The sequence below is a fragment of the Chondrus crispus genome, genomic scaffold (genome assembly GCF_000350225.1).
Source record: "Chondrus crispus Stackhouse genomic scaffold, scaffold_197, whole genome shotgun sequence".
Lineage (NCBI taxonomy): Eukaryota > Rhodophyta > Florideophyceae > Gigartinales > Gigartinaceae > Chondrus > Chondrus crispus.
In genome coordinates this window covers 124245-142915 of record NW_005179065.1, presented here as the reverse complement: position 1 = coordinate 142915, position 18671 = coordinate 124245, and the positions used below count along the sequence as shown (strand labels likewise).

At 51.8% G+C, this 18671-nt stretch overlaps 3 protein-coding genes; 2 read left to right on the top strand and 1 right to left on the bottom strand.

Annotated features, from left to right (window-relative positions):
- Positions 1 to 13649: 13649 nt before the first annotated feature.
- Positions 13650 to 15005, top strand: CHC_T00003572001 (hypothetical protein). Its single transcript, XM_005714790.1, has one exon. The coding sequence runs from the start codon at positions 13650 to 13652 to the stop codon at positions 15003 to 15005; it is 1356 nt and encodes a 451-aa protein (XP_005714847.1).
- A 1648-nt stretch (positions 15006 to 16653) lies between these two features.
- On the top strand, positions 16654 to 17328 carry CHC_T00003571001 (hypothetical protein). Its single transcript, XM_005714789.1, has one exon. The coding sequence runs from the start codon at positions 16654 to 16656 to the stop codon at positions 17326 to 17328; it is 675 nt and encodes a 224-aa protein (XP_005714846.1).
- Positions 17329 to 17397: 69 nt separating this feature from the next.
- On the bottom strand, positions 17398 to 17921 carry CHC_T00003570001 (hypothetical protein). XM_005714788.1 is given in 2 exon segments: positions 17398 to 17618; positions 17619 to 17921. 1 exon segment carries the CDS (start codon positions 17919 to 17921, stop codon positions 17619 to 17621), a length of 303 nt encoding a protein of 100 aa, XP_005714845.1. The 3' UTR covers positions 17398 to 17618.
- Between the last annotated feature and the right edge of the window lie 750 nt (positions 17922 to 18671).

The window sequence follows — 18671 nt, the reverse complement described above, 5'->3', positions numbered from 1 at the left end:
ATAGGTCGGGGCGTGTGCATACTGCGAGATATATTAGAGCGCCTACGGCAGAGCGATAGTCGGAATGTGCAGGTGGGTCGAGCAGGGTATCGTTATCATAAGCTGATGTGAGGTCCGCTCGTGTGGGGAGTGTAGTATAACCCCCTGGGACTAGATTTAGATTAGATCAGCTACTGTAGAGCCCGAGCTCTACAGTACGACGCGCAGGAGCGCGCGTGCTGTCAGCACCGAATGCTGACATCCCTACAGTACGCGCGACCCGCACCCACTACTGTAGCCGACCACAGTAGCACTATAGTACAGTACGTACTGTACTGTAGTATGATAGACTAACTTGTACATTAAATACGTGAGCGGACCGATGGCGACGGGGGAGGACAAGCACGAGCTTGTCCAGCACCTACGCCTTTGGTCAAGCTCGCCCCGCTTATTCTAGATCGGGCTGCCTACAATAACCCGTATCTAGTTAGGAGCCGAGCGGGAAGGGGACGCGCGAGCACACGAGCGAGCCTAGATCCGCCTCCGCCCGTCAGCGCTGGTACGTAACCCAGCGCTGCCCCGGGGCGTCGAGGCGTAGATCGACCCGCCCGTGCGCGCGTCCCCGTCCGAACCCGCTCTACCATCACGCTACCCGGGCCCGCTTCCCGGTTCCGTTAGCTGGGATTGCTTCCCTTCTCCGATCGGGGTCTCCGCAAGAACTGAGTATACACCCCCCTCCGTTGGGGGTGTTTATACTACAGGGAGCGGAGTCCAAACCGCATTGCAATGTTCGAGTCCGCACTTTTGCAATATATCTTTAGCGTAGCGGGTGTGTCTGACCGTGAATCCCTCGCTACTTTGTGATATCTCCCAGCCGATAAACGTTTACAGTTGTCCAAACAATTTAACATCGAATGTAGTTGAAATGCGATTCTTGATGTCGTTCATCAACGATGCGGAATTCGACACAAATATCATGTCATCTACTACGACGAGAAGAATAATAAATTCCGTTCCAGACTGAAGGAAGAACACCCGACGATCGATGTTCGAGACGCGAAATCCCCAGCTCATGAGCGTATCAAACAAGACCGACCCCCAAATTTCCCCTGCTTGTTTCAGACCGTACAACGACTTCGATAACTGGCAGACCATTCCGGGAAATGCCTCAATTCCAGATGAGTCGGTAGGCTGCTCCATGAATATGGGGACATCAATGTCGCCATAGAGGTACGCGTTGCTGATGTCTGCGCCTTCGATGATGTGATTCTCCCCTGCCGCGAAAGCTAATAAAAGTCGAATCGCTTCGTGGCTTGCGACGGGGGCGTACGTGTTGGATGGGTCGAAATCTACATAAGGTGTTTGACGGTCACTTCTGATACAACACCGAGCTTTGTGTAGAAATTTACGGCCTTCAATGTCAAGTGGTTTGAGCTTAAAGACCCAAGTGAATAGAACTGGACGCATAGCGCTTGTGCGAGTAACATAGTTCCAAGTTCCTCGGTCTCGAAGGGCTTTGTACTCTCGGTCAATGGCTTCTCGCCATGCAGGGAAAATGATGGCCTCACGGAACGTCCGAGGAAGTCGAGGGTAGGAACGATAATATCTGGGTAGGTACTTGTCAAGTTGTCGACTGTGACCCCGATTGCGAAAGATTCCGCTGGGGAGTGTGGACACACATGCTTGAAATGCTGTGATGAACACCTCTTCCGCTTCTCCATCTGAAATGTTAATGCTTTCGGTTTCGCTTTGCCTTGCAATTCCATCAAGAAGTGATGCCACGCCAGGAAGTTTATGTTCGTCGTACTGGCGAAAGTCTTGTACTCTTGATACAATAATGGACTTCGCTTGCGGGACGTAAATGCGAGGGAGTGTCTCATCACTCTGCATCCCCACAAAATGTCCATGTATTGTGCGGGCACTCAGCTTCTTGTTGGGAGCGGTATCAGAGCGGTATTGAAAGGCAAATCCGGGCTGTCCGAAGATTGGTACCTTTGATAACCGTATTCTTGTCCTTGGTTGCCAAAGGAGCAAAGGTATTATCCCTGTACACGCGAGGCGGGAAGCCGGTTCCGAAGCCAGTTTGCATGATTCATGGCCTCAGCCCATAAATTGTGCGGCAACTTGGACGCAAACAAAAGAACGCGAGTGCGTGCCCAAAACTCTTGGTTGAGTCGCTCGGCGGTGCTGTTGCTCTGATGGGCGTATGGTGGAGAGGGCTCAAGTTCGATTCCGTGCTTCGCACAAAATTGCTCTACAGTCCTACTCATGTTTTCCCCGGCGCCATCAAGGCGAATTTTGTGGAGAACGTGACCAGTGTCTAGTTCGGACTTCGTCTTATATTCAATCAGATACTTCAACAAGTCAGATTTCTTCTTGAGAAAAAAGACATCGGACTTGGCGGTGAATGAGTCCATGAAACATAAAGAGTAGATGCTTCCTCCGGTGGATGCTTTAACGGGACCGGCGATGTCCGTGTGTACGAGCTCGAGGGGATAGGCTGTTGTGTCGGGAGTTCTTGTGATCTTTGCTCGACGCGCTTTCCCGAGTTGGCACGGGACACAGAGCAAGCCCTCCATTGTACGTCTTGAAAAGTACGGAATATCTTCAAAGGTCTGAGCAAGGCGAGCATATCTTGAAGGACTTGGGTGTCCAGTGCGGTTGTGCCATTCCAACGGTTTGTTGTTGAAGAGAAAGGATGTAGGACGAGTTGGTCCTTGAACGGATGAGTGTACAGCGGCGGCACAGATAAGGCAGTGAGAAGTCTCAAATTCTTCGATACAGGTCTGTGATGAGTTCACTTCATGATTTTGGCGTTTCGGCAATGCCATCTTGTACAATCCCCCTTGCGTCTCCGTCTCAAACACTTTCAATTCAGTGTTCTTCCTGTAAATTCGGCAAGAACTCGTATTCGTGCTTCCGTAAGTCTTGAAGACTATGTCGAATAATGTCGAGAGGCAATGGACCGATAAGATGCTTTCAGCAGTGTGCTGGAAAGAGCCCTCAATGAATACACCTCCGTCAAGGGGCAGAAATATTTGACCAACACCAACGATTGGAGAGGTACCAGAAGCAGACCGAACTTCTTCGTCAAACTCTTCGTAACTGTAAAATAATTTCTTCGAATTAAAGAAATTATGCGTAGCACCAGAGTCGATAAGAGCTTCATCTGACCTTTTGATACTCACTAACGCGATAGAGCTTCGAAACTTAATTCTAGCCATGAAACCCTGGTATGAGTTACTGTGGTTGGAACTACTTGGACGTCGAGGAGGGAAGCCAACTTGCTGCGGGTTAGCTTGCGGCTGTTGTTGTTCAGTTCCGAAGCCTTGGTTTCCAGACTCGTTGTCCCAATTATTTCCATATCCCAAACCCGTCGGATATTGAGGTGCTGGTCCAGGACCGGGACGTTGTGTACCGTACCGGTGTCCGTACTGGTGGAACCCGCGACCGCGACCTCTACCGCGGCCTCTTCTGCCACGAAATCCCCCACGTCCGCGGCCTCGATGGCCGCCACGATTCGCTCTGTGCCAACAGTCAACGGCGTAGTGTCCATTTTTCCCACAAACATAACAGGCGTCGTTGCCCTGGCTCCTATGTTTGGAAATGCGTCCGCCACGAGTGGAACGTCCATTAAATTGTGAACCCATTTCAGCTATAGAAGCGTGGGGAGTTCGATTTAGGTTGGACGTTTTTACGCTTTGACGTCGGGAAATCTCAGCATGCATAGCTTGGATTAGCCTTTTGAATTGCAACTCTTGCACTTGAGCAATCATGGCGAGGCCAATGAACGACTCGGGAATTGTACGCAAGAGTTTGGAGGCCTTATCCTTTTCGGTAAGCTCTTCGTCGTAACTTGCCAATTTGTTCAGAAGTTCGGTAAACTTATTGACGTGATCATCCGAACTGGTTCCTTCCTTATAACGAATGTCGTCCATGTCTTGACGGAGATTAAGAATTGCTTGAGCATTTGAGGCAGTACAAATCGTTTCAAGCTCATCCCAAAACTGTTTAGCTGAGATATTATCATCATCAATGAGATGACGGACTTTCGCCAACGGAGAGTCACCAAGAGAAAGGACAATGATGCTCTTAGCGCGAATGGTCAGTTCAAACCACTTCTTGCGGACAGATGGACTGTTACTCGAAGGTTCTAACTCAAAGCCGATGACCTCGGCGTCATAGCCACGGATGTAGGCGTATACGCGACGTTTCCAGAGAATGTAGTCGTCGGACTTCTCGAGACGAGGGATTTTACCACTGGATTCATTCTCACGTTCTGACATGGTGGAATACGAGAGCAGGACCAAGGACAGAGCGTTAAAGTGATTATAGCGGTGCTTGTTCGTGCGCGATGCTACCATAAAAGTAACGATGGCGTCGCTGCCTTTGTTTATTAGAATGGGACCTCAGTGTCCCTATTTGTAGCCTCAGTTGCTACCGCGCATTCACTGCGGGTGTGCATGGGGGCAGGCGCACTCACTGCGCTCTCTGAACCTCGGAGCTCACGCATCTCACGTATCTCACTGCCGCAGTTATTACTGTGGCTTTGGCCTACAGAACTCGGATTCGACAGTGTTGTGGTTTCACGTACGCCTTAGGGTGCTACGGAAGATAGAAAGCGGGCCCTCATATGAGGACTACGGCCTCATATGAGGCCCCTGTACGCTTAGACACTAGAGGAGCATCTGGGTCCGGAAAGTGCCACAACTCACTGCAAAATATCTGAATTTCCCATTGCATAGGCTAGCACGTGACACACACAGTACTTACGGTTCTGGTCCAACCGAAATTGAAAGCGGGTGCTTCCACTCATGCTGACACATGGGGTCCCTTTCATCATGTACGGTATGCGGTCAACGTGTGAAACTACACGTAGCTAGCATGAGCAAACGCTTCAGCTCTGTATACTGTACCCAAGGGTACAGCCGGGAATCTTAGAAAAGTGATGAAATGGGACATCCCGTATGGGACTTCACCCAGGCTTCACTAGGGCTTTGCGTCAAAAGCTCGCTTTTTGCGTAGATCACAGCTGATAAAGGAAAGGCAGCCGCACTTCAAAAAAAAACCGACGACATCCTGACCACACAGCAATGCAACAACCGCCAAATTATAATGGAAAACGACGTCTGACATCCAAAATGGCACTTTGTTTACAGAAAAGTGCTATGTTCTTGCAACACACCAGCGTTTCTCACGGAGCCTGTGTTTCCGTTCCCAAACTGGCACCACGCCTCTGGACATTCAAACGTTGTCGACGACGTTCCCTATACAGCGCCTGTCCTTGCCTGCGCTTCGTCACTCGCTCATCCCCTAGCTTGTAGAGACGATTCTTCCATCCCACGTAAAAGTCCCAATCCCCAGCCCTCAGCGGGTTCCACTTGACATGCAAATTAGTCATCGCAAGACAGAAACAAAAAATAGTATCGTATGACGCCTCAGCCCACCGAAACTTGCTCCCAACAACAGTCCACAGAGAACACAACCGACCAAAAAAGTTTTCAACAATAATTCGGTCCCCCGACACCTTGCGATTGAATCGCTCCTCGTCGCGCATAATGGCTCTGTTCTTTGTCCGCTTCACGGGGTGCACAACCCTCAACATCTCAGTAGCTCCTTGGTACCCCTTATCATAAGGTCGCAGATGATCGGCGAGTACTGCCCATTTCCCTGGAAAGTCATCGCTCAGCGGCCCGACATCAGCAACACTTGATTCATCCCCTTTTTCTCGAGCCACTGCTTGTGATAGGCTTTCATCCTGCTCATTATTTCTATATCCGCCACTGAACCGCCATAGTGTTTGCTGCATCCAATTGCTACCTCGGCGGGCAAAACAGAAACCTCGGTCTTCAGACCATACAATTTGTGCTTCCCGGAATAGTAATGCTTTCCTTCCTGCATCGTCCCAACAGGGCGGTTGCTCTGCTGAAAGATAACATCGGTGGCGTACCGTGCGAATGAAAAGTGTCTAAAAGTACGCCCCTCTCCATTAACGCCATCATTGGGAAAGTATCATCATTTTTTTCTACATACACCCGATACATTTCGTCCGCCATCAAACCAAGAAATCGTAGCACCAGGCGCTCGAAAGTTGGTCCTTTCATAGCAAATTTTGAAGCTAACCATTCCCATGTTTCCCCATGCTTTACAGACGCAAGCGTCATAAAAAGGATGTCCTTGTTTGCGACCGACGTTTTTCGGCCTCGTCCAGTGTTCCAATTGTCTCGGATGAAATCGGCGGAGGCCTCCCAAAGAAGGTTGAATTGCTGGGCTGTGAAGTTGGCCATATGGAGAAACATGGGTGGGCCGGCCTCACTGTAGAATGGGTCGATGATAGGGCAAGCCGAGTCCCACTCCTCGTCGGATGCGCTCCATTCCTCCTCACGGCTGTGCTGCTGTATCTCAGCTGCTCTGTCTACAACGGCCTCTGCAAGCAAGTGAAGCGCATTCGCTGCGCCCTGGGGAGTGATGAGAGGATTCATAGAAAAATATCGAGATTGGGAAAGAGTTTCAGGAATGGCGGCGAGGAATGATAAGGGATTACATAAAAGTTGAACGTTTTATCTAACACAGTGTCTTCTCTGTGTTTGTCTGCGTTTTTTTGAAAACGGTTCTAGTTGCGGTGATTCCTATGCTTTCGGTACGTGTAACACATCTATGAGTGCCATTTGTTGGTTATCGTGATTCAGATAATTTCTGGAATTTGAGCTCTCAATCTGTTACATGACGTCCCTTACTGTATTGAGTACTGTGAATTTCTACTGCAAGGTGGTACCTATCAACCATCAGCTCCACATAGCACATCAATAACCTTAAGAATATCGATGGCAGTCCTCGCTTGCTGTTTTACATGCTTCGAGGCCCCTTTAATTTACGCGCGCCTTCCGCTCGCGTCCGTAATATATAACGCCTGCCTCCGTCTCCGGGTAGCGGAGACTTTTAGGTAGACAGGAGTAAGACAATCGAGGTTGACTCGCCACCGAACACAGCAACCCCCGGTCGTCGGGGTACTGTCCGCAGGTGACCAAGGGCCGGTTGCAGACCCTTTTCAACTTTAATAAATTACTCCCTCCATACAGTATTTGTCAATCTATTTGCCGGAAAACTTCATTTTTCCACACTCGCGAATTTGATTTTGAAGTGAATCCTTAATCCAATTTCGCACCAGCGCCGCCGCCGCCGTGGTTGCGGCTCGCTCTTGCGACCGTTCAAAATTACTCGCCCCTGCTCGGAACCAAGCCTGCGACCCCTCAGTCAAGCCGAAATCACAGGTACGGTGCCCCGGTGCCCCCCCTGTACCACCCCTCTCTAGTCCCGTCTCGAGTTTTGCCTGCACCCCACAGCGTCCACTTCGCACTCGCTCCCCCGCCCTCATCGTTGGAGCTCGTGAGCGTCTCTCTTTTATTGGAAACCTCTCGAAGAAGGATCATCGTCGTACAGTCTTTTACCCGCTCGCTTAAATCTCTGACTTGCGTGGAGTTCAAGGAAAAGGAGGGTACCAGAGGTACTACGTGGTTGGTGCTGGGTCGTTGCGCTGAAGGTCCCTGGTCCTGCACCGGCTATAGGGACCGTATTTGGGTAGTAGCTGTCTGAAGTGGGTTGCATTATCTTACCTACGTCCCCCAGTCGGTTATTGCTGGGGCAGACACTTCGACCAAGGGGATAGTGGTTGCAGGGAGCTTCGGGCTCGTGTACAGTAAATCCCCGCAAGACGACGCCTTTACTCCGAAAGGAGGGACCACACTCCCCGCCGAACTCTCGATCAATCGCTGCATAGCTTCGGCTTTTAGCGTGGGGTCATTGGTGGCTTATTGCATAAGGGTTAATTCTGAAGGCTAATCCGCTCCCTCTTCTTGTCGGTCGGCTAGGTTTTGTTGGTTGGTTTATTGGACGAGTAGGAACTCGAGACATTTGTTAGTAAGGGAAGGACACCGTAGGGCTGACGTAAGTCGGCTGGTGGGGATACCTAAAAACATCTAAGTCACCATCCCCCACGAGTCTGAGGGTTGGCAGAGTAGCTGAAAAGGACTCCCTCCGCGCGTAGGGGACGCGTCGCCTAGGGTCGGAGTACCCTTCAAGAACTTGGATAGAAGAAAATCAGAATAAGTGTGACAAATGGACCCCTCCCAAGACAGTGCCGTATTGTCAGCCCCTGATACCACAAATCTCCCCCTCCTGCAGGCGCCCGTGTTTATGGGAAGTGTTTCAAATGATGCCTTAGGCGCCTTAACGAGCGTACAAAAGGGATTCATTACGAGCATCCGACTGCTCCAAAGTGACACAGAATTGTCTGTAGAGCAGCTCAAGCACAGCATAGCGGAGATGTTCCCCCCGGCTCTCCTCTTTTCAAAGGAAATATGTGACATGCCGATTGCCTTCAGGAGCCTCCGCGACTTCCTGGATACGCGTGGTGCTAACATGACTCAGCTCTCTTCATGGAGAATCATGATGACTCTTGCATCAAACCTCTATGAGGAACCGGAAGATACACAGGCTGCTATCGAGATCGTTGCAAAGTATCTTAGCTGCGGGAAGAAGGGGGCGTGCAGATCTTAGCCAACACAGCGGCCATGCACCACCCCCACAGCTAAGTGCGAGTGCCTCCACTCCTTCGTATGGTGTCTCCTCTGAGAGAGTAGCACATAATATTGCTATGAGACTCAAACACAGAGAAAACAAATTCTCTGGAGAGCTTGGAGAAGCTTGGATGGAGTTTGTTGATGAATACCTGCAAATCTCACGTGATTACAGCTTAACGCCTGTACAAAAATTGCAGTATCTTCACAACCTCCTCCGTGGTGACGCAAAAAGGTTCTACTTGGACAAAGTTGACGGCTACGCAACTGGCTTCCAACAGGCCGTTTCTATGATCGAAGAGGAGTACAACTCCGTTGTACGCCAGACGAGGGTGAAGAACTATCTTAGCAGCTTACGTCTAACGTCCTTCACCTCCGATGGTACTGAGGAAACCGCTGCCCTGGCCAAGGTTTATAAGGTCATTCTCAAGTTCTCAAGGCAATGCCCACGTTCACACCAGGGAGACGTGCATAAAGTCGAATTTTTGCGGAATGCTGTTGTCGGTTCCTCATGGTCCCATGAACCCCTGAGTCGAGTTGCAACCCACCGCTTGACCTTTCAAAAACTCTACGGCGAACTTGAAGCTGCTCTCCAACTCAATAAGGAAGCAAAGGTTGCCAAACTTCGAGATAGTGCTGAAAATCGCGGGAAGCTAGCCGTCCAACCGAAATCCGGTGGCATCTTCTATACCGGACAAGGACGGTATACTCGCGATAGAAGGCCACAGCGAGCCTCTTCAGTTCCAGTAAAAAGTGCCTTTGATCCCCTCAGCATACAAGGGTGCTTTAACTGTGGTGGGAACCACATTCTTAAAGACTGCAAGCTACTTCCCAACAACGTTAAAGCAGCTGCCAACCGCATCGAGTACTGCCAGAAGAAGGCTAATCTAAAGGGCACCGCTGTACACCAGGTTTTGGTTGACATTTGTTATCAACTTGACGAAATGACTGGGCCTGCAGTAGACGGTGTCAACGATGATGAGCGCCAAGTGTTTGAAACCCTGTTCGAAAATACTTTCACCTTAAAGGATGTCCCTGCCAACAGCTCTGACACAGAAGAGGAGGCAGTGGAGGATGAAGAAAATATCTTCGTTGTGAACGAAAGCTCTGTTGTGCCGGAAAATGTACCGTTCCTCGGGGCATGCGTAGATTCCGCCGCACAGAAGACAGTTATCGGGGAACTTCAAGCGAAAGCTTATTGTGAATTTATGAACATTCCTTTCGCACCCAATACTTCCTCTCGAGGGACGGTCTTTCGATTTGGCACACATCAACAAAAAGGTTTAGGAAAGCTTGAAGTAAGGATGCCCATCACGGAGTTCCACTTCCTGGAACTCTCAGTTGACATTGTGGGGATTAATGTCCCATTTCTTTTTGGGCTTGACATGCTGAAGGCGTTCAAAATGGTCATCGATGCCGAACAATTCACCCTGTCGTCACGCTTACAAGGATGGGAGGTACAGCTCACAGAAAAGCTCGGTCACCTTTACTACGAATGGGGAGCTGCTGTTATGTTCACCGAAGCTGAACTACAAAAGACACATCGGCATTTCTTTCACCCCCAACCGGAGAGGTTGTATGCTGTGATGAAGATGGCAGATCCGGAGACAACATCACCAGCTGTCCTCTCAGACCTAGAGCGCATAGAAGCAACCTGTGATATATGCCAACGAGAGGCGCAAAAGCCCCGCCGTTTCAGAGTGTCCTTGCCTGAGGGCGACATTGTGTTCAATCGAACCGTATGCCTTGATCTTATGTTTCTAGACTCCAAGACCGTGCTCCATATAGTCGACAAGGATACAAAGTTCAGCGCTGCTGCCTTTTTAGGTCGGGAGACTACCGACGCTGTATGGGAAGTATACATGCGCATCTGGACCAACAAGTACATTGGTTTCTCTGATGTAATGTCTGCAGATCAAGGTCCTCAGTTCAGGTCAATTGCATGGAAGAACCTTGTCAACATGGCTGGCATGAAGCTGGAATTATCCGGAGTTGAGAGTCACAATGCACTCGGTGTCGGGGAACGTTACTACTCTTTCCTACGGCAGATATATTGCAAGGTGCGTACTCAGCATCCAGAGATTCCTATCGACTTCGCACTTTCTCTCGCGATCAAAGCAATGAACGATAGTGCTGGACCTAAGGTACTTGTTCCCACCTTACTAGTCTTCGGTGTGATGCCTCGTATTCCCATTTTTCCAATGGCGCTCCCTGTCCAAGTTCAGAGAATGAAAGCCATGCTGAAGGCCAGGGATGAAATGGCAAAAATCATTGCTGGAAGCCAAGTGAAGAAAGCACTCCGCAGTAACGCTCCTGGCGCAGCGATGGCTGAAATCCCGATTGGATCCGAAGTACTTGTCTACAAAGAGAAGCCAGTTGACAAGTGGGTAGGACCCCACAAGGTGCTCGACATCAACGGGAAGATGCTTCACGTCGATATCAATGGAAGGACTACGCTCCTCTCCATTGACAAGGTGAAGCAGTTTCGCCGCCCCGATATCCAGCATGCGACTCCAGTAAGCCTACAGGTCCCGGCGAAGAACCTTGAAACGGATGACGACATAGTCGAAGAGCTGCAGCGCATCACGTCACAAATGAAGGTCAACGAACTAGAACCGCCTTCACCCATTGACGATGCAGCCCCATTTGACTCGCTTTCCACAGATGCAAATATTTCTGCACGGGAATTTGTTTCTGTGGTCCAAGTTAATCTGATGGAAGTGGGGCAGAACGACGATCCTCGCGTTAACTCCTTAGAATTCAAAGAAGCCAAAGAGAAAGAGATATCTGGCCTGATAAAGAGACAGACTTGGCGGGTGATCAGGAAAGAGGACTTACCTCCCAGCGCTAACGTACTAAGCGGAAGGTTTGTTCTTACACTGAAGAACCTTGGTACAGACCATGAGAAAGCCAAGGCCCGTTATGTGGCCCAAGGGCATAATGACAAAGAAAAGTCGCGTCTGGTACACAATATTACCACCCTGCGCCAAAGCTCTACTCGCATGATCGTTTCTGTTGCCGCCGTCAAGAGGTTCCGAATATTTGGACACGATGTTACTCAAGCCTACTTGCAAAGCGATGAAAAACTCTCACGGAAGATCTTTTTACTCCCAAAGAAAAAGGACTTAGAAGCTTTCGGTCTGGACGAACAGGACATCCTGGAGTTACTCCGCCCTCTGTACGGGACATGCGATGCTGGAGACTACTGGGGGGTCACAGTCCAACGCCACATCACAGATGACTTGAAAATGACACCAACGGCAGGGGACCCGTCTTTGTACCTGAAGCGAAACCATGAAGACATCGGCGGGATGATGGGAAACTACATCGACGATGGAGCTCTTGCAGGCAACGAAGCTTTTCAGAAGCTAACCGAAAAAACTCTTGTGAAGTTTGACTCCAAACCAAGGGAGTGGGACAACTTTGAGTTCTTTGGTGCATTCATTAGCACGCTGGACAACGGTGAGCGCACAATCAGCCAGAGTGTTTATGCTAAGAAACTAAAGGTGATTCCTATGGATGCTACATTCGACCAGTTTCTTCCTTTCGAGCGAGCTTCGCATGGCTTGGACACACCAGACCCGATGTTAGCTGCGCTATCAACCAAGCTGCACAAGTCACGGCCGAAACGTACTCCAAACACCAGAGGGACAAACTGAATGAGATTAATTCAGCTATCTTAAAGGTGAAAAGATCTACAGATCTTTGCCTGCGCTTCCAAAAGCTCGATGTGGACACCTTACATATTAGGGTGTATACGGATGCCTCTTTTGCAAACAATGACGACCTCTCCTCCCAACTTGGTTTTATTGTATTTCTGTGTGACAACAATAACTACGCGCATATCCTTGATTACTCGAGCAGGAAGTCCAAAAGGGTTGTTAGATCCATACTTGGAGGAGAAGTTTATGCATTCGCAGATGGCTTTGACCGGGCATTTATGTTACGGCATGATTTGCAAACCATCTACAGTCGAATGATCCCTCTCCAAATTCTTACCGATTCTATGCAGATGTTCGATGTCATTACAAAGGCCTCATCAACAACGGAAAGGCGTTTGATGATCGATATTGTAGCGGCGAGAGAGGCCTACAACCGTCAGGAGATATCTAACGTCGGCTTGGTTCTTTCAGAGCACAACATCGCTGATGGACTTACCAAGATCAAGCCAAACAAGTCTTTGGAGGAGTTGCTGAAAACGGGTATGGATACAAACCCTGTCCAGCAATGGGTGATTCGACGCGACGCAAGCTCGTCTTCGGAAAAAGGGGGACTGTGAATTTCTACTGCAAGGTGGTACCTATCAACCATCAGCTCCACATAGCACATCAATAACCTTAAGAATATCGATGGCAGTCCTCGCTTGCTGTTTTACATGCTTCGAGGCCCCTTTAATTTACGCGCGCCTTCCGCTCGCGTCCGTAATATATAACGCCTGCCTCCGTCTCCGGGTAGCGGAGACTTTTAGGTAGACAGGAGTAAGACAATCGAGGTTGACTCGCCACCGAACACAGCAACCCCCGGTCGTCGGGGTACTGTCCGCAGGTGACAAAGGGCCGGTTGCAGACCCTTTTCAACTTTAATAAATTACTCCCTCAATACAGTATTTGTCAATCTATTTGCCGGAAAACTTCATTTTTCCACAAGTACGGCTTTTTGCAGCCAAGTGCAAATTGATAGAAAGGCCTACTAAACGAATTTGTTCAAATCTCCGTCCACCGACCGATAGAATAGTTTCGTGCTTTCCTTACATTCCCTTTACGATAGACCTCTGTCCCTGGCCACGTGAAAGGATCTATGCAGCGTGGGGGCAGTTGACTTTTTCTGCCACCGGAAATCCAAGTGAAAAAAATGCCTCATTTCATTAGAACTTGTTCCTACAGATATATCTGTATATCGAAAAGTACGATATTATTTTTGCGCCGACTCAAGCGTGATCAATGCATGCGTCTTTCGTGCTGCATTCTTCCTCCTAGCCGCAAGACGCAGCCCAGGAAAACCCATTCCCAAGCGGCATCACAACCGTCGCGAGAATTGAGCCTCACCCGACTCTCCCAAAGCACCGCAGACTAAAAGCGAGCTGCGTGCGCGCAAATGTCGGCGCAGGGCTACTCGGATCGTCTCTCCAAATACTCCTACCGAGGGAAGCTCAACCTCCGCAGCGACCCCGACCCACCGCTCTCGGTCCTCGCCAAAGCACGCATCCTTGCCCGTCGCATCCGCTCCTCGTCGCATGTCGTCCTTCACACAGGCGCGGGTATATCCACTTCAGCCGGTATCCGTGATTTTCGCGGTCCGAAAGGGGTGTGGACCACTGAATCATCGCGCGCGAAGACCACAGACAAGCAGGATGGCGCCTCCAATACATGTTTCGAGGACGCAGTTCCCACCCTCACGCATATGGCCATAACAGCGATGCACGCCATGGGGTTTATCCATTACGTCATTTCGCAAAACGTGGATGGACTCCACCTCCGCTCCGGTTTACCCCGCTCCGCGCTGTCGGAGCTGCACGGAAATCTGTTTGTGGATTGGTGTCCCGTATGCAAGTCCGAGACGCGGCGTGACAGCGAGGTACCAACAGTCGGGTACAAGCCTTCCGGGAAGCGATGCGGAAGGGCAAACTGCGATGGGATGCTGACGGACAAGGCGCTCGACTGGGACGACGCTCTGCCGGATTACGACCTGGAGCTGGCGCGTGAGCACGGAGACAAGGCTGATTTAGCGGTCGTAGTTGGGACGAGCTGCCAGATGGATCCCGCGCGCGGCTTGCCGTTTCGCGGCAAGGGCGATGTAGTGATTGTGAACTTGAGTCGGACAGATTATGACAAGAGGGCGGCGTTTACCGTGAGGGCGCAGACGGATGCTGTGTTTGCTGTGATGGCGCAGATGCTGGACGTGAGGATTCCGACGTACGAGCGGGAGGTAGAGGTCTTGGTGCAGAGCTCGTTGCAGGGCAAAGATTTGAAAGTAGAGATGCTCGTGAGGTGGGATGGGGACGAGAGAAGGCGGGCAATGCGCGAAATTGAACGAGTTCGGTATGGAACGAAGTGTGGGAATGAGATCAGTGTTATGCAAGATGGAGACGCGAAGCTGGGGTACAAGGCGATGCTAAGAGGTGTAGAGGTCGGGACGAATGTGGAAGCGAGTATCGAAGTTCAGGACCTGGGATGCGTCCAGATTGCGCACGTGTCCCCTGGAAAGGTGATGCTGGGAGTGGTATTGACTAGGAGGGAATACAATGAGACGATGACGGCCAGAGTTAAAGAGCTGGAGGAACGGGCGAGGAGAAGCAAAAAGCGGAAAAGAGACGAGAATTGGGAGGCGCGACAGTGGTTTGTCAAAGGAACAAAACGGGGCTGGCAAGACTGTGTCTGCTGTAACAAGTGTGTCTGGAGCGGGGCAGGGAAGCGGGAGGCGCACTTTGCGATCTGCGACGAGGGTATGTGAAGAGAGGGCTGTCTTTACTGAACGACAAGCTACTCTTTAGACACGGAGACAACAATGGGCCCGACATTACTGCCAGTGGCCTTGTTGAAATTGTTGTGAGAGCCATCGCAGCGCGGAAAGTCCTTACTCTGCCAGCAGCGGCAGAGCGGCGCCGGCTTGGAGATGGGGTACTTGACCTTCATATCCAGAGCTTGGTCGCCGTTAAGCGGGGCGACGGGCTGCAGCTCGGCCGTGGGCGGGCGGCGCGAAGAGGCGACGGGCCGCGCGGAGGGGCGCGACAACGGGATAGGTGTGACAAAAGCCATGGTGAGGATGTGTGCGGGGAACTAGCTGCGGCCGAAGGGGAAAGCTTGGGGCGTGCGGACGTCGGTTGCGGCTATTTAAACAAAAAGACAGGCGGAGAGACAGCGGTCAACTCCTGAGATCCCATATTGCGACGAGGTGCAATGCTCGAGTCGTACTTGTACCTTGCGTCAGGTGTGCACAAGCGGGGATTTCATCGGTGGGTTGCGGACCGAGATCTGTTGAATATCCTACTCTATATACCGTGGGTGCCACTCGCTCTCCTGTCCTGGCCGCAACACTTCCACTTTTGCCCAGTGTTTGCCTCTCACAAGATCTGAAGAGTGTCGATCTTGGTGACCAATCCAGTCCGGCCATCACTCGCAGACTAGAGTCGTACACGTGCACACGCGTGCTACCGTTTACCGCATTACAGTCCTTGATGGATCCCGATTGACTTTGTTGGATCCGTGAGTCAGTTTGAATTCCTAGTCCTCCACCAATGTGCTGCCCTTCGAAAGCACAGCACTGTGCCACGTGCCCTTGCAAAATTTAAAATAGAATTTAAAATCCCCCCGATTCTTTTAAACCCCTCATTGGCAACTTGTTGCCCAACGCTACGTGCCCCCTCCCACACTCACCCCCCTCCCCCCCTTGTCAGTTACCTTTCAAATTCTCTGTACCCACCCACCACCCCGTCACCTCTCTCCCACCCACCGTCTTCTCCCTTCACCCAAACAACATGCCCGCCCCGCCCCCGCCCCCACCCCCACCGTTGCCCCCCCCAGCCGTCCACAACTCGGCCCCTTCCGATTCCTCGCTCGATAGCGATGACGCAAAGTCCTTCCCTGCCAAGTCGGGCTCCCCCTCTCGCGTCCCCCCTCTCCTCCCACCGCCACCCTCCTCCCCGGCCGGCACTTCCCTGTCCCGCGCCTCCGACGTTCCAGACGATGATGGAAATGTCTCCGGCCCCGAAAGCGACCATGAAGACCATCACCAAGTCTCCGACTCCGACTCCGCTCCCGACTCCGACTCCGATCTTGACCATTCCTCCGACAACTCGCAGCAATCGGCAAGCGAAACTTACTACCACGACGCCGACGACCTCGCAGAGCTCACTAGGGATGATCCCGCGACCTGGAAAAGCCAACTCGTGACGCGCTCCGACGTACTTGCAACCTACGACAGCGCCGCAGAAGACTCTGCTGACGAGGTTCACCACCCGCATCATCCTTCCACGCAGAGCCGCAGCCCCTCCCTAACCCCTCCCCGTCCCTTCATCGAACTCAAACCGCTCCACCTCGACGACACGCCTCAAAGCGACCACTTCGCGAGCACCGCGCCGCGCCATGTCGACGTCGAAGATATGGATGACCTCGATGTCGCCTCAGACGACCGCGAGCTGGAACTCATCACCGGCGTGCACGAACGAGCGTCGTCCCCACTGAGCAGGCCCCATTCCTTCCCGGCCTCCAACTCGTCACCTGCCTCTGAGACCTCGGAGATGCATCGACGGAAGCCTGTGCGGCCCGCAGTGGAGATTTTGCCCGACGAGTGGGACGGCATTGAGCAGCACGAATCCTCTTTAGAATCTGCGCGCTCAACGGGCATTGCCGGCGCCGGAGCCGAGAATGTTCCATGCAAGAATGGGTACGCGGACTGGGGTGACGTCGCAGACGATCAGCTATCGCTAGAAGAGCTTCAGGTCGAGGCGGACGAGGTCACCGCGGCTATTGAGGATGCGTTCCCGTCGGGAAAGCCTCCCTTGGGGAGAGCGACGCCACTGAAATCCGTCTGTGCAGACAAGCCGCGCCTACAAAAGAGAATGCGAGACATCACTGCGGAATTGGCAAACGTGCAGATGGCCACCGCGGGATGGGCGGCCGATGCCGAAGGCAGTATCGGGTCTGGCGACGAAAAAAAGGACGACCGCCTGCTGCGAGACGAGGTGGGACGGCTCCGAATAACTCTCAATCACCTCACGCGACTCACGCTAGAGCGCGCTTTTGAAGTAAGAGACGCGATTGATGCACATCGATAGGGGCCTGCGGCTGGGCGCATGCATATTTAGGAAGGCCTTGTAGATAGAACAAACAAGAGGCGAAAAGGGTCTCGACTTGCGGGGCAGACGCCGCGAAAATGTACATATTTATCAATTGCGCAAATAAACACTGGCCAACGGCCGAATGAGCTTGAAAAGTTTAGAGGGAGTGTTCCACCCGGGTCTTGTCGCCATAAGTTTAACTTGTTTAGGAGAAGATAAGATAAGAACGGAATCACCGGTGGGGTGGCGGGTGATTTGGTGCGCGACGTGACCAACGCAACACCAACTCATTTTCGTTTCTTCACGCGCCGTTCTATCACAACGGGCTCCGGCTCTCTCGACCGCTTCTCACCCCGGATGAGAGCCAGGTCGTGGAGGGCCTCACTTTCTTCGACTTCAATCTGAACCTTGACTTTCTGTCGGTTTTCATTCTTCCTATTCCGACCTTTCTTCTCCTTCTCTCTGACTCCATTGTCCTTCTCGATCTCGGCAAGGAGGCCGTCTTCCTCCAGCGCACTTCGTCCACCCGATTTTCCATTGCTGTTGTCACCATTGTTTTCGGTAGTGGCACCGCGTCCACGAAGAGACATTTCATGCTTTCTCTGGTTCCACCCAGATGCCGTGCTATCTTCCCCCATGATCTTGAAGCGAAGTCCTTGAACGTGCTTTACCTTGCACAAGTTGTCACTCAGCAACCTCATAACGATCTTTGTGCGAAGCCGTAAGTATTCGTCGACAGCAGCATGGACATTTCTTTGGTACTCGGTCTCGACACTGCTCTCATGAAACAGCCTTCTCTTTTCGGCCTCAAAAACTTTGCCATGTCGGATCTTCTCAAGCTTCAAGCAGCCTTCACGGTACTCATCGAGGGTTCCAGTGGGTACCGGGGCAGCAGGTGCAGGTTGTTCTCGAGAACTTCCCAAGACACTGGTAGCGTCACCGTTGTCCGGGATGAGAGTGGGTTCAGGCTTTCCGACGGAAGGCATGGAAGGTTGTGGAGGGTCAGGACGGCCAAAAGAAGTTGCAGTAGTGGAAGGTGGGGCTGCGTGGCGGTGGTATTTGCCAGTAACCGTGTCGCGGCGTGCAGCGTTGGCTGCGGTTGACTTTGACGATACCGGGATAGCCAAGGGGGCGTGAGTGCGACGGGAAGGGGGCCGAGCAGGGCGACGACCGTTAGACTTAGGTGGGGCTGACGGTACAGGCTCGGGGACTGTCGGGGAACGGCGTGCTGAGCTAGCCGAGAGTTGTTTCCGTGGTTGGGCATCCGATGGGGCGGAGAATTGGGCGGGTTCGGGAGTGGGGTTATTCGGGGAAGGGGAAGACGGTGCGGCTGCGGGAGT

Excerpts from the sequence above, each read along its gene's own strand:
- CHC_T00003570001 (XM_005714788.1), bottom strand. The coding sequence starts at position 17,921 with ATGTCTCTTCGTGGACGCGGTGCCACTACCGAAAACAATGGTGACAAC.
- CHC_T00003571001 (XM_005714789.1), top strand. The coding sequence starts at position 16,654 with ATGGATGACCTCGATGTCGCCTCAGACGACCGCGAGCTGGAACTCATC.
- CHC_T00003572001 (XM_005714790.1), top strand. The coding sequence starts at position 13,650 with ATGTCGGCGCAGGGCTACTCGGATCGTCTCTCCAAATACTCCTACCGA.